This window comes from Chlorocebus sabaeus, chromosome 6 (genome assembly GCF_047675955.1).
Source record: "Chlorocebus sabaeus isolate Y175 chromosome 6, mChlSab1.0.hap1, whole genome shotgun sequence".
NCBI classification, from domain to species: domain Eukaryota; kingdom Metazoa; phylum Chordata; class Mammalia; order Primates; family Cercopithecidae; genus Chlorocebus; species Chlorocebus sabaeus.
Window position 1 is genome coordinate 7,837,132 of NC_132909.1, and position 13,216 is coordinate 7,850,347.

Below are 13,216 nucleotides of genomic sequence, written 5' to 3' on the forward strand. Positions count from 1 at the left end.
GCAGCTACCCAGCTACTTGGGAGGCTGAGCCAGCAGGTTTTGCAGCTTCCACTTTTTCTTTTGGAACCCTCTGCGAGTCAGGCATACACAGAGTGTGACAAATGAGGGCTCACTGTAGAGAATCAGGTGTTTATGAAGAGGGGATTTAAAAGGGCAGCAGATTTTCAGCCGGGAGATGATTCTCATAGCATAATCTGGTTCTGTTCCTGAACATCAAACCCTGCTTTCCAATCTCCTGTGTAAATACTACATGAGACACAAACATAAAATCTATCTTTCTAGCATCAGCTCACAAGATCAAGACCCTCCATGCTCTTTTGCTCTGTGAGTGTGTTTTGGGAACCACTTGTCTTGCTCATTTGGGAGCCACTCAATTTGCCAAATTGCATGGACTGGTATTTCTACAGCTGCCTTTTCACTTCAATAAAAGAAAAAGGCAAACTGACAAATGCCAGAAAGTTGTAACCTGGAAAAAACAGGATGCTAGTTCTGCCAGCTTTCTAAAACCATTTCTCAAACCTCCTCTAAGGATGGGGGTGGGGATGGGGGCGGTGGCAGAAAAGGCTTGGAAAAGGTCAGAGTCCTACCACAGGGCATTTGACATCTCTGCCTATGACCCCTAGAAGTGTCAATCGAAAAAGACAGTCAAACTCATGGGGGCCTTTTTAGGGAAGGAAAGCCCTCCAAAACTGTATCTCAGTCTGTTCTTTCTTTCTTTCTTCTTCCCTGGGGGCTTGAAGGGAACTTTGTAAGAAAACAAAGCAAAGCCTAAAAGTTGACTGACCTGCAAAACATCATCATTCTGTGTTCTCTGGTTGTTATAAATTATTTTTTAGTAGATTTTTTTTTTTTTTTTTTTTTTTTTTGAGACAGTCTTACTCTGTCACCCAGGCTGGATTGTAGTGGCACAATCTTGGCTCACTGCAATCTCCATCTCCCAGGTTCAAGTGATTCTCCTGCCTCAGCCTCCCAAGTAGCTGAGACTACAGGCATGTGCCACCACACCTGGCTAATTTTTGTACTTTTAGTAGAGATGGGGTTTCACCATATTGGCCAGGCTGGTCTTGAACTCCTGACCTCAAGTGATCTGCCCACCTTGGCCTCCCAAAGTGCTGGGATTACAGGCGTGAGCCACCATGCCTGGCCAAATCTCTTAATTTTTTAGAGAACACAGGCCATCTACAAACAATAAGTTTACCTCTTCCTTTTTGACATTCATATTTTTTTCTGGTCTGATTGCATAGGCTAGTATTGCTAAAAAAAAAAAAAAAAAAAGCGATGTTTAACAGCAGTGTTAGTGGGTATCTTTGTCTTGTTTCTGATTAAGGGGGAGTGTTTTATCTTTGAGAAGGATGCTGGCTTATCAATCAAATCAATCAATTAATCTATGGATCCATCCATCACTGATTTGAAATACTATTTGTGACACGGGCTGTTCTGGGTCTGAGCAGAAAACTCAGGTTCAGATCTCAGCCTCTGAAACAAAAGTGCTCACACTCTGGGTTGGGAGAATGGCTGCAAAGACCCCCAGGGCTGGAGCCAGGGAAGCAGGTCCTCACCATCTTTCCAGATCTCTGCCGTCAGCCGGTCTGTGCTCTGGTGAAGCAGGGCTGCGACATTGTCATTCAGAGGGTCCATGTTTTTCATCAGCCACTCGTTGGCCTTGTAGTCGACCTGAATGAAGTCAGGTAGAGGAGGGCAATGACTTGCAGGCTCAGACATTCTCTGGATTTCCTAAGGAGCCTTCCAGAAGCTCTGAGGTCTGGAGCTCACCATGGACAAGAGAGCACTGGTACCACCTTGTGTCCATACTCTGAACTGCACCCCACTGGCATGGCCCCCTCTCTCTCCTTCTTCTCTATGTCCCCTGCCATAGAGACCTCTGTGACCTCCACTGCCACCACTTTCTTCCTCGTTCCTCTCCAGCCACCCTGGCCTCCGCACTGCTCCTTAAACACGCGAGCTTACTCCCACCTCGGGGTTTTACCCCTGCGGTTCCTGCCACCTGGGGTTCTGTCTCTGGATTTCACAAGACTGGCTCTTTCTGGGTACTCAGGGCTTTGTGTTGGGGCTCCACAGAGTCACGATCTTGGCCACTACAATTCTCTGCATATGTGCCCCCCACCAGACAGCGCCCCCCGAGGGCAGGGCCCAGATCTGACTCATGGCATAGCAGAGGGCTGGGTACAAGGGGAGTTCTGGATTGTGTCTGGGGAAGAAACTGAGGGCTACACACAGAACACATGGAATCTCCTGCCTCCTAGCCATTGTCTATGCTGTTCCCTCCGCCTGGACAGCCCTTCCCACTCTTTGCCCATCCTCTGGGGCTGCCTGGTCCACATCATCAAAACCAGGGATCAGTAAACTATGGCTCACGGGCAAAATCCAGCCCGCCACCTCTTTTTGCAAATACTTTTATTGGAACAGGCCGGGCGCAGTGGCTCACACCTGTAATCCCAGCACTTTGGGAGGCCTGTGCGGGTGGATCAACTAAGGTTAGGAGTTCGAGAGCAGCCTGGCCAACATGGTGAAACCTTGTCTCTACTAAAAATACAAAAATTAGCCGGGCATGGTGGCAGGCGCCTGTAATCCCAGCTACTGGGGAGGCTGAGGCAGAAGAATTGCTTGAACCCGGTAGGTGGAGGTTGCAGTGAGCCGAGATCGCGCCACTGTACTCCAGCCTGGGTGACAGAGGGAGACTCTGTCTCAAAAAAAAAAAAAAAAGTTTTATTGGAATAGAACCTTCATTTATGTCTTCATAGTCAAACTCATGGGGGCCTTTTGGCGGGGGGGGGGGGGCAGGAAAGCCCTCCAGACTGTATCTCACTCTGTTTTTTCTTTCTTTTTCCCTGGGGGCTTGAAGATACTTATGTATTATCTGTGGTTCTTTTCGTGTCACCACAGTAGAATTGTGTGACAGAGACCGTCTGGCCCACAAAGCTGAAACTATTTACTGTCGGACCCTTTACAGAAAACGTTTGCTGGCCCTTGGCTGAGATTTGAGATCGAGCATATTTTCTTCTGTGAAGCTTTCCCAGATATTTCTCTTCTGGGCTCTGACACTACCCTCAGCTGCCTCCATTCAAACACCTATTGACCTTATATCCTGATGGTCTGTATTTGCCTCCCTCCTAGATAGGGATCTTTGTGAGGAGAGAAACCATGTTTGATCTGTGTATCCAGCTTTGCTCGGCACCGAGCTGGGCACACAAATGGCAGCCCGCACACGTCTGCTGAATAAGTGGATAAAATGCACATAGATCACCTCCCGATGAACTCCTATCCATCCCTCAAAACCCACTGCAAATATCACCTCTTTGAGGAAGTTTTTGGTGATCCCATCGGACAGAGTCCTTGCTCCTCCCTGGGGTCTCCTAGCCCCTGCTCTGTTTGTCTGGCCCTCAGGAGGACCCGGTTTTCCCTCTAAACCCTCCCACCATCTGTAGCCAGTGGAGACCTCTTGATCCCCACTCCCATTCACATGCTCCAAGGCTGGCCCCAGCCCCTACCTTGCCCGCATAGTGCAGAACACTGAAGTCGGCCTGATCCCGCAGTTGCCTCGGCCGCTGGAACTTGGGGTGGCCGCCCTGCTCCTGGGCTACCTTCTCCACAAATGACTTGTCTGTGGCCTTTGGGAACCAGCACTCCTCGTCCAGCAGGGCCAGGAGTCCAGGGGGGTTGGCCTGGCCATCGACAGCAGGGGGAGAGTAAGTCAGACCCCCAAATATTGAACACTCAGGTGGCTGCTGATTTTTAGCTCTTAGAAGTCACACTTGGACATAAAAACAAATGTGAGAACGACTGTTACAGTGAGAGCCCTGATTAAACGAATGATTCAAGCTGGGCCCTGTGGCAGGCACGTTCTGGGCCCTAATCACCTATGGTCACAAAAGATCGAGGAAGCAGGTGCTGTCACCTTCCTCACAGAACCCATGGGGCATCCTGAGGCCCAGCAGAGGAGGAGCTAGACCGTGGTCATGCAGATGCTGGGAGAGATGGAACCGAACCCTGTGTGGGCTGGGAGGGGCCTGGGCTCACCGGCCGCTCGATGAGGTCGATGCAGGGCTGCAGGTCGAGGCCAAAGTCGAGGAAGGTCCAGGGGATTCCCTCACGCTGGTACTCCTCCTGCTCCAGCACGAACATGGTGTGGTTGAAGAGCTGCTGCAGCTTCTCGTTGGTGTAGTTGATGCAGAGCTGCTCGAAGGAGTTCAGCTGCAGGGACGCAGGACACATGAGCCAGGAGGATGGAGAAGGACAGAGACCCAGAGACAGGGGACAGAGACCCAGAGAGGGGGGACAGAGACCCAGAGACAGGGGACAGAGACCCAGAGAGAGAGGGGGACAGAGACCCAGAGAGAGAGGGAGGCAGAGACCCAGAGAGAGGGGGATAGAGACCCAGAGAGAGACGGGGACAGAGACCCAGAGACGGGGGACAGAGACCAGAGAAAGAAGGACAGAGACCCAGAGAGACAGGGACAGAGACCCAGAGACAGGGGACAGAGACATAGAGAGAGGGGGAGAGAGATCCAGAGAGAGGGGGACAGAGAGAGAGAGGGACAGAGACCCAGAGACAGGGGACAGAGACCCAGAGAGAGAGGAACAGAGACTCAGAGAGAGAGGGGGGGACAGAGACCAGGGAGAAGGGGAGAGACCCAGGGCTTCAGAAAGGACCAGGACCGGAGTGAGGAAGTCGGCATCCCCCTCCCAGCATGAGGGCGGACCTGGAAGATCTCAAAGCCCGCGATGTCCAGGATGCCCAGGAAGGAGGCGCCTTGGCGGGGGCTGCGGTCCAAGGCCCGGTTGAGGCGCAGAACCAGCCAGCGGAAGAGGCGCTCATAGGTGGCCTTGGCCAGGGCCTCCAGCGCGAAGTCAGCCTGTGGGGCAGGGCTGGTGGTAAGGGTGCAGCCTGCACATCAGCAGACTGAAAGACGTCAGAGGTGGACCGGGGAAGGGCCCCCAGCTCATCCCCCTTAAGGTCGCCTCCCAGCTCCTTGACCAGAAATACCATCAAGAACAATGCCACGAACAACAGGCAGACATTCCTGAAGTCCGACTGTGCGTCAGGTACTATGTGACAGGCTCGGGTGTGTGAGCCCTTGAATCCTCCCCTCACCCCTCAAACCAGTTTCTACCGCACAGTGGTTAACAGTGTGGACTCTGGAGCCGGACAACCTGGGTTCGAATCCCAGCTCTGCCACTTGGGGGCTGTGTGACCTCAGGCATGTGAATAAACCTCTCTGTGCCTCAGTTTTCTCCTCTGTAAAATGAGAACTAACAACAGTACCCCAGCTGAGCTTGAACCAGGGTCAGTGTGGCTCCCAAACTCCTCTTGTCCCCCCCAGCATCTACTTCATCCGGGCACCTCACTGCCCAGCCTAGGGCCAGCAGAGGCCTCTGCCCAAAAGCTGGATTCCGAAACCCTCCCTGGCCTGTGGTCGCTCCACTCCACCCTCCCTGCCACCACCCTGGTGTGAGCTCCCATGATTGCCAAGACTCTGGCTGCAGCCTCCTTAAGTCTCCCCACCTCTACCTGCATCCCTGAACCCAACTCTCCATGCAGCAGCCTAGGGGATCTTTCTGTGAAAGACAAACTGAATTAGGCCACTCCCTGGCTTAAAACCTCACTGGCCTCCTATGTACTTTGAATAAAACTCACCTCCTTACTGTGGCCCCTAAGACCTTGCATGATCTGCCCCTTGCTGTTATTTCTGACTGTGGATTCACCCACCCTCTCTCCCTTCCTCTTTAGCCTCACTGACCTGACCTCCTTCAATTCTTTCTTTCTTTCTTTCTCTTTCTTTCTTCTTTCTTTCTTTCTTTCTTTCTTTCTTTCTTTCTTTCTTTCTTTCTTTCTTTCTTTCTTTCTTTCTTTCCTTCCTTCCTTCCTTCCTTCCTTCCTTCCCTTTTCCTTCTTTCCTTCTTTTTCTTTCTCTCTCTCTTTCTTTCTTTCTCTTTCTTTCCTTTCTCTCTCTCTCTCTCCTTCCTTCCTTCCTCCCTCCCTTCCTTCCCTTTTTTTTTTTTTTGACAGAGTCTCGCTCTGTCACCCAGGCTGGAGTGCAGTGGCATGATCTCAGCTCACTGCAACCTCTGCCTCCTAGGTTCAGGTGATTCTCGTGTCTCAGCCTCTCGAGTAGCTGGAACTACAGGTGTGTGCCACACGCCCAGCTAATTTTTATATTTTAGTGGAGATGGAGTTTCACCATGTTGCCCAGGCTAGTCTTGAACTCAATCTGTCCTGAGCTCAATCTGTCCTCTTTGGCCTCCCAAAGTGCTGGGATTACAGGCGTGAGCCACCACACCCAGCTTCACTGACCCTCTTAATGCTCCCAACTCCCCAAGCCTGCTCCACCCCCAGGGCCTTTACACTTGCGGTTCCGTCTGCCTCAAACCATCTAGGTCTCCCCTCGAATATTATGTCCTTAGAGAGGACTTCCCTGACCAACCACACCTCCCCTTCATAGGTGCTGTCACCATCTAAAACCATCCTGAGCTTTTGTTTTTTGTTTTTCTAGAATACCATGTTGCATTTTTATCCTGTTCTTTTAAATTGTTGTTAAATTTTTTAACTTTTTTATTTTTTTAGAGACAGAGTCTCACTCTGTCACCCAGGCTGGAGTGCAGTAGTGCAATCATGGCTCACTGCAGCGTCAAACTCGCGGGCTCAAGCAATCCTCCCACCTTGGCCTCCCACAGTGCGGGGATTACAGGCGCGAGCCACCACTCCCAGCCACATCCCGTTTAACTTTTATTATCCATTTCCTTACTATCACTTGAGGTCCCTGAGGGCCTGGTATTTGTCTTGACGACTGCTTTTATTCCTGGCACCTCGACCAGGATCGGTAACACAGCGTGCACTCAGCAAAATGTTGCGTGGTGGGAAAAATGGCATACGCTGTTTAAAGACCCAGGGCCAGGGTGCCTGGCTCTTCCTGTGCCTCCCGCCGCCGGCCCTGCCTACCTGTTCCTTCGTCTGGGCTTTCTGCACATAGTCTCGGCCAACTTTGATGCGAGGCGTGAGCAAGGCTCGGGAGAAATCCGTCACCCCCAGTCCCAAGAGGCGGCAGAGCTTCTGTGCAGCTGAGGGCGAGAGGCACCAAGATCCAATCAGCACTGGGAAGAGGCGCTTGCTGCCCAGCAAGGGAGAGGGCACCGTTCCCCACACTGCTGGGGGAGCAGAAGACGGGCCCCGCCTTTCCCAGGAGAGGCATTACGAGTCCCAAAAGTGTGTACGTTCTCTGCCCAGCTGTTCTCTTTCCAGGAACCAGAACTGGCAAAATAACCCACACGTGAGCAAAGACCACACCACGAGGATGTTCAGAGCAGTGTTGTTTATAATCGGAGAAAACCAGGAAACAACCTGAGGGCCCAAGAAGCGGGCGTTGGTTAGATGGGTCGGGCTTCATCCATTTGAAAGAATATTCTGCATGTGTTTTTTGTCGTTGTTGTTGTTTTGTTTTGTTTTCGAGACAGAGTTTGGCTCTCATCACCCAGGCTGGAGTGCAGTGATGCAATCTCAGCTCACTACAACCTCTGCCTCCCTGGTTCAAGTGATTCTCCTGCCTCAGCTCCTGAGCAGCTGGGATTACAGGTGCCTGGCCCATTTGAAAGAATGTTCTGCAGTCACTAAAAGCTACACTGGAGGCGGGCACGGTGACTCCTGCCTGTAATCCCAGGGAGGCCCTTTAGGAGGCCAAGGTAGGCAGATTACCTGAGGTCAGGAGTTTGAGACCAACCTGGCCAACATGGTGAGACCCCGTTTGTACTAAAAATACAAAAATTAGCCTGACATGGTGGTGCGTGCCTGTAATCCCAGATACTCGGGAGGCTGAGGCAGGGAGAATTGCTTGAACATGGGAGATGGAGGCTACAGTGAGCTGAGATGGTGCCACTGCACTCCAGCCTGGGTGAGACTTCATCTAAAAGAGGAAGGAAGGAAGGAAGGAAGGAAGGGAGAAAGGAAGGAAGGAAGGAAGGAAGGAAGGAAGGAAGGAAGGAAGGAAGGAAGGAAGGAAGGAAGGAGGGAAGGAAGGAAGGAAGGAGGGAAGGAGGGAAGGAGGGAGGGAGGGAGGGAAAAAAGGAGGGAGGAAGGAAGGGAGGAAGGGAGGAAGGAAGGAAGGAAGGAAGGACGGAGGGAGGGAGGGAAAAAAGGAGGGAGGAAGGGAGGAAGGAAGGAAGGAGGGAGGGAGGGAAAAAAGGAGGGAGGAAGGGAGGAAGGAAGGGAGGGAGGGGAGGGAATCCCAATACAGTTCTGTCTAAAGGAAGGAAGGAAGGAGGGAGGAAAGGAGGGAGGGAAGGAGGAAGGGAGGGAAGGGATCTCAGTAGAGTTCTTGTGAATAACCTGAAAATTATCCCCAAAGCATTCGGGGGGAAAAAAAGCAGGTTTCAAAACAGTTTGCAGGGTCTGACTCCAGTTTTGTAAAACAAATGAGTAAATGTGTGTGCAGGGCACACCTGCCGGGTGCCTATGTACAGAGCCCCCAGCTGCCTCAGGTAATGCTGTTACCAGCAGCATCGTGGGGTAATGCATCCTGTCCTCCTATTTTCTGTGCTGTGCAGCTTTTAGAAATGAGCCTGTCGGATTTCATAACCAGGACAGAAAGCTCTTGCTGTCTCCAGGGGAAGAGCGGGTGAAGCACGATTCCATTTCTGTGACAATCTATATCCACAGTGATACAGACACAGAACAAAGCCCAGAGAGACACATCCCAAAATGTGAGCAGCAATTATCTCTGGGGGTATGATTACGGGTAATTGTCTTTCTTTTTCTTCCTTTTTTTTTTTTGGAGACAGATTCTTGCTCCATTGCCCAGGCTAGAGTGCAATGGCACAATCTCGGCTCATGGCAACCTCCGCCTCCCGGGTTCAAGCAATTCTCCTGCCTCAGCCTCCCGAGTAGCTGGGACTACAGGCACTCGCCACCACTCCCAGTTAATTTTCGTATTTTTAGTAGAGAAGGAGTTTTGCCATGTTGGCCAGGCTGGTCTCGAACTCATGGCCTCAAGTGATCCACCCGCCTTGGCCTCCCAAAGTGCTGGGATTACAGGTGATTGTGGGTAATCCTCTCTCTTCCTTTCTACTTTTCTGTCATGCCGATTTTTCCCCTTCCAGCTTGTATTATTTTATAATAATAAACATAGCTATTTCTATTTTGGTTTAAAGTAGGGGATATTGACTATAATTCTGTTCTTGAAAGGCAAAAAGAACTGTCTCTGCAGAGGCTGGAGAAGCTATGCCAAACGCTAATGGTGGCTCCCTGTGGGGCGAGAGGGTCTGGGAGGACGGGCTCCTGCTATTCCCCTCTGTCTTGCTGCTGTGGTTCACTTTCACACTTTTAGAGTCAGGAAAAGAGTGGTAGATGTTATTTTGGCAAAGACTCAGCAAAAAGCAGGAAATCGGCCAGGTGCGGTGGCTCACGCCTGTAATCCCAGCACATTGGGAGGCCGAGGTGGGTGGATCCCGAGGTCAGGAGATCGAGACCATCTTGGCTAACAGGGTGAAACCCCATCTCTACTAAAAATACAAAAAGTTAGCCAGGCGTGGTGTTGGGCGCCTGTAGTCCCAGCTACTCGGGAGGCTGAGGCAGGAGAATGGCATGAACCTGGGAGGTGGAGCTTGCAGTGAGCCAAGATAGCACCACCGCACTCCAGCCTGGGCGACAGAGTGAGACTCCGTCTCAAAAAAAAAAAAAAAAAAAAAGGAAGGAAATCAGAGTGATCCTGGGATGGAGACAGGTGTGGCTGGAAGCGGGGTGCTTTCTATGTGGGACAGGGGTGCAGGAGGGCTGGGCACCGCCTGAGTGGGGGCTGGGGGTCGTGGGCAGGCAGGCCGGGGGCAGTACCTGTGTTGTCAGGCATGGTGGCTTGATCCGTGTTCCGCTCTCTCTTCAAGGCGATGTTGCCGAACTGCAGAACTGCCGAGACCATCCGCAGCATGGCTGGGGACACAAGGACAGAGGTCACGTGTGGTTCTGGACCCTGATGTGTGGTCTTAACTGGCCCCTTAAAAATGTAACTTAAAAAGCTTAAGGCAAATTATATCACCACCCCTCATCTTAAAATCCACTTGTGGGCTGGGCGTGATAGCTCACACCTGTAATCCCAGCACTCTGGGAGGGCGAGGCGGGAGGATCACTTGAGCCCAGGAGTTTGAGATCAGCCTGAGCAATACAGCAAGACTCCATCTCAAAAAAAAAAAAAAAAAAAAAGACTCCATCTTTGACACTGGCAGGCCTTGAAATATGTGAACAGATCAGTGAATTCTGGTTTGAGTTTATTATATCTGAGGTTTGCCCTATCGCTATGATACTTAACCAGTGTCTGCTTACGTTGTGTATTTTGTGATACAATGCAAATAGAATTTAAAAGGACTTAGGGAAATGAAAGAAGGTCTACAGTGATATGGAAAGACTTCTACCACAATGAGTGAAAAATAGGAGGTGACGAATGTTGTGTGCGGCTTACTGCTATCTATGTGCAAAAGGGGGTAAATAAAAAGTATAGTCGCTTCTTGTGACTTGCACTGGTTAGCATAGGTTAGCATAGGTTTATGAATGTAAATACGTATGCACAGCACACATACAGAAAAGGACACATATTATAGATGTCCAGCTCCAGGAACGTTTACAAAGCCAATGAGTCTGTGGAACCGGCTTCTCCAAAGCCCCCTTCCCTCACTGAACACAGATGAATGTCACAAACACACGGTCGAGTGAAAGAAGCCAGGTGAGAAAGTGCACACCATGTGATTCTATTTGTAACAAACCCAAGAAGAGGCAACACAACTCCATACTCAGAAGTTGGAATAATGGGCTGGGCGCAGTGGCTCATGCCTGTAATCCCAGCACTTTGGGATATCGAGGTGGACAATCACGAGGTCAGGATATCGAGACCACCCTGGCTAACATGGTGAAACCCTGTCTCTACTAAAAATACAAAAAAAAAAAGTTAGCCAGGCATGGTGGCGGGCACCTGTAGTCCCAGCTACTCGCGAGGCTGAGGCAGGAGAATGGTGTGAACCCAGGAGGCGGAGCTTGCAGTGAGCTGAGATCACACCACTGCACTCCAGCCTGGATGACAGAGCGAGGCTCTGTCTCAAAAAAGAAAAAAAAAAAAAAGTCAGAATAATGGTTACCTTGAGGGGGTACTGGTGGTGGGAAGGGACATGGGGGGCTCCCGGGTGCTGGATATACAGAGTGTTCCCTCCCAAAACTCCCCTAAGCTGGATGCCAAGGGCTTGTGCTCATTTTATTGGTGTATATACTGTACTTCAACACAAAAGTGGCTTAGAAAAAGGTGTGTGTGAGTGGGGGTGGGAGGTCGGCATTTCTTCTGGAATACTCCTGCCAAAAACGTAACTGGAACGTAATCGCAGGGAAACAAACCCAAATAGAGACGAAACAACCAGTCTGTAATCTTCCAAAGTGTCAAAACCATGAATGATAAAGACTCAGGAAGAGTTCCAGATTGAAGGAGAGTAAAGAGATGTGGGCTGGGCACGGTGGCTCATGCCTGTAATCCCAGCACTTTGGGAGGCCGAGGCAGGCGGATCACGAGGTCAGGAGATTGAGACCATCCTGGCTAACATGGTGAAACCCCATCTCTACTAAAAATACAAAAAATTAGCCGGGCGTGGTGGCGGGTGCCTTTAGTCCCAGCTACTCGGGAGGCTGAGGCAGGAGAATGGCGTGAACCCAGGAGGTGGAGCTTGCAGTGAGCCAAGATCACACCACTGCACTCCAGCCTGGGCGACAGAGTGAGACTCCGTCTCAAAAAAAAAAAAAAAAAAAAAAAAGAGATGTGATGACTAGGAAAAAAAGAGAGCAAGAGGGCCGGGCACAGCGGTTCAAGCCTGCAATCCCGGCATTTTGGGAGGCCCAGGCGGGTGGATCACCTGAGGTCAGGAGTTCGAGACCAGCCTGGCCAACATGGAGAAACTGTGTCTCTATGAAAAACACAAAATTAGCCGGGCGTGGTGGCGTGCACCTGTAACCCCAGCTACTCGGGAGCCTGAGGCAGGAGAATCACTTGAACCCGGGAGACAGAGGTTGCTGTAAGCCGAGATCGGGCCACTGCACTCCAGCCTGGGGAACAAGAGCGAAACTCCATTATGCGCAAGAGAGAATTTTTTTTTGGAGCTGGGGAACAACTGGTGTAAGGTCTATGGACTGGATAATGGTACTGTGCTGAAGTCGATTTCCTGGTGACACTGCGGGTCTGTGGTTGTGTAAAAGAATGTTCTTAGGAAATACACACTGATGTTTTCAGAGGGGGTGGCAGGATGAATAACAGCCCCCAACAATACCCATAACCGAATCCCTGGGACCTGTGAATGTGATCTTTCATGGCAAAAGGGACTTTGCAGATATGATAAAATGAAGGATCCTAGGCCGGGCGTGGTGGCTTACACCTGTAATCCCCGCACTTTGAATGGCCAAGGCGGGTGGATCACTTGAGGTCAGGAGTTCAAGACTAGCCTGGCCAACATGGTGAAACCCCGTCTCTACCAAAAATACAAAATATAAGCTGGGTGTGGTGGCAAGCGCCTGTAACCCCAGCTACTCGGGAGGCTGAAATGGGAGCTCTGCTTGAAGCTGGGAGGCGGAGGCTGGACTAAGCTGAGATTACACCACCGCACTCCACTCCAGCCTGGGCAACAGAGCTAGACTCCATCTCAAAAAAAAAAAAAAAAAAAAAACATAAATAAAGAAGGACACAACCTCACAGACCCACAGCGCATCTGGCCCAGCAAACTTAATGATCATTCCTTAACATCAGCTTAGACCCCGTCCAGACCTGGCTTCCCTCAATGGCCTTTAAAATGGCCTCCTGCAGTTGGCTTCGAAGCTGTGTTTGTGCCAGGCCCCGGGGCGCATCTGATGCCCTGAGGACTTGGCAGTCAGCTCTTGTTGCTGACATCAGACTTGCCCATCACTAGCAAGCCCAGCCTGCGGATGCCTCATGTGAGAGGCCGGCATGCCTCCCTGTGTCCCAGGCTACCTGCTGAACCTCTCAGCATGGCATTTATGGTGCCAAGGGCTGGCAGGTGGAGATGTGAAGTGGGGAAGAAGATGGATGGACACCCTGCCTTGATTGGCCCCAAATGCTTTCTGCCTTGGGCTCCCTGTGGGTGACACTGAGGTGTCCGCCTCTCTCTCTGGATCATGGGCTGGCTTTGGGGTCAGATGTGGATTCCACCGCGGCTCTGCCTCCTCCTCCTG

At 51.2% G+C, this 13,216-nt stretch overlaps 1 protein-coding gene across 3 annotated transcripts in view; it reads right to left on the reverse strand.

Annotated features, from left to right (window-relative positions):
- MYH14 (myosin heavy chain 14) overlaps positions 1 to 13,216 on the reverse strand; it is a 102,956-nt gene that overhangs the window by 56,062 nt on the left and 33,678 nt on the right. For all 3 annotated transcript variants that reach the window (XM_037991975.2, XM_037991972.2, XM_037991974.2), the window contains 6 exons: positions 9,839 to 9,934; positions 6,959 to 7,077; positions 4,722 to 4,874; positions 4,039 to 4,212; positions 3,510 to 3,683; positions 1,560 to 1,674 (listed from right to left, as the gene is read on the reverse strand). In XM_037991975.2, the coding sequence (XP_037847903.1) occupies positions 1,560 to 1,674; positions 3,510 to 3,683; positions 4,039 to 4,212; positions 4,722 to 4,874; positions 6,959 to 7,077; positions 9,839 to 9,934 (831 nt within the window). The remainder of the gene's footprint in view (positions 1 to 1,559; positions 1,675 to 3,509; positions 3,684 to 4,038; positions 4,213 to 4,721; positions 4,875 to 6,958; positions 7,078 to 9,838; positions 9,935 to 13,216) is intronic.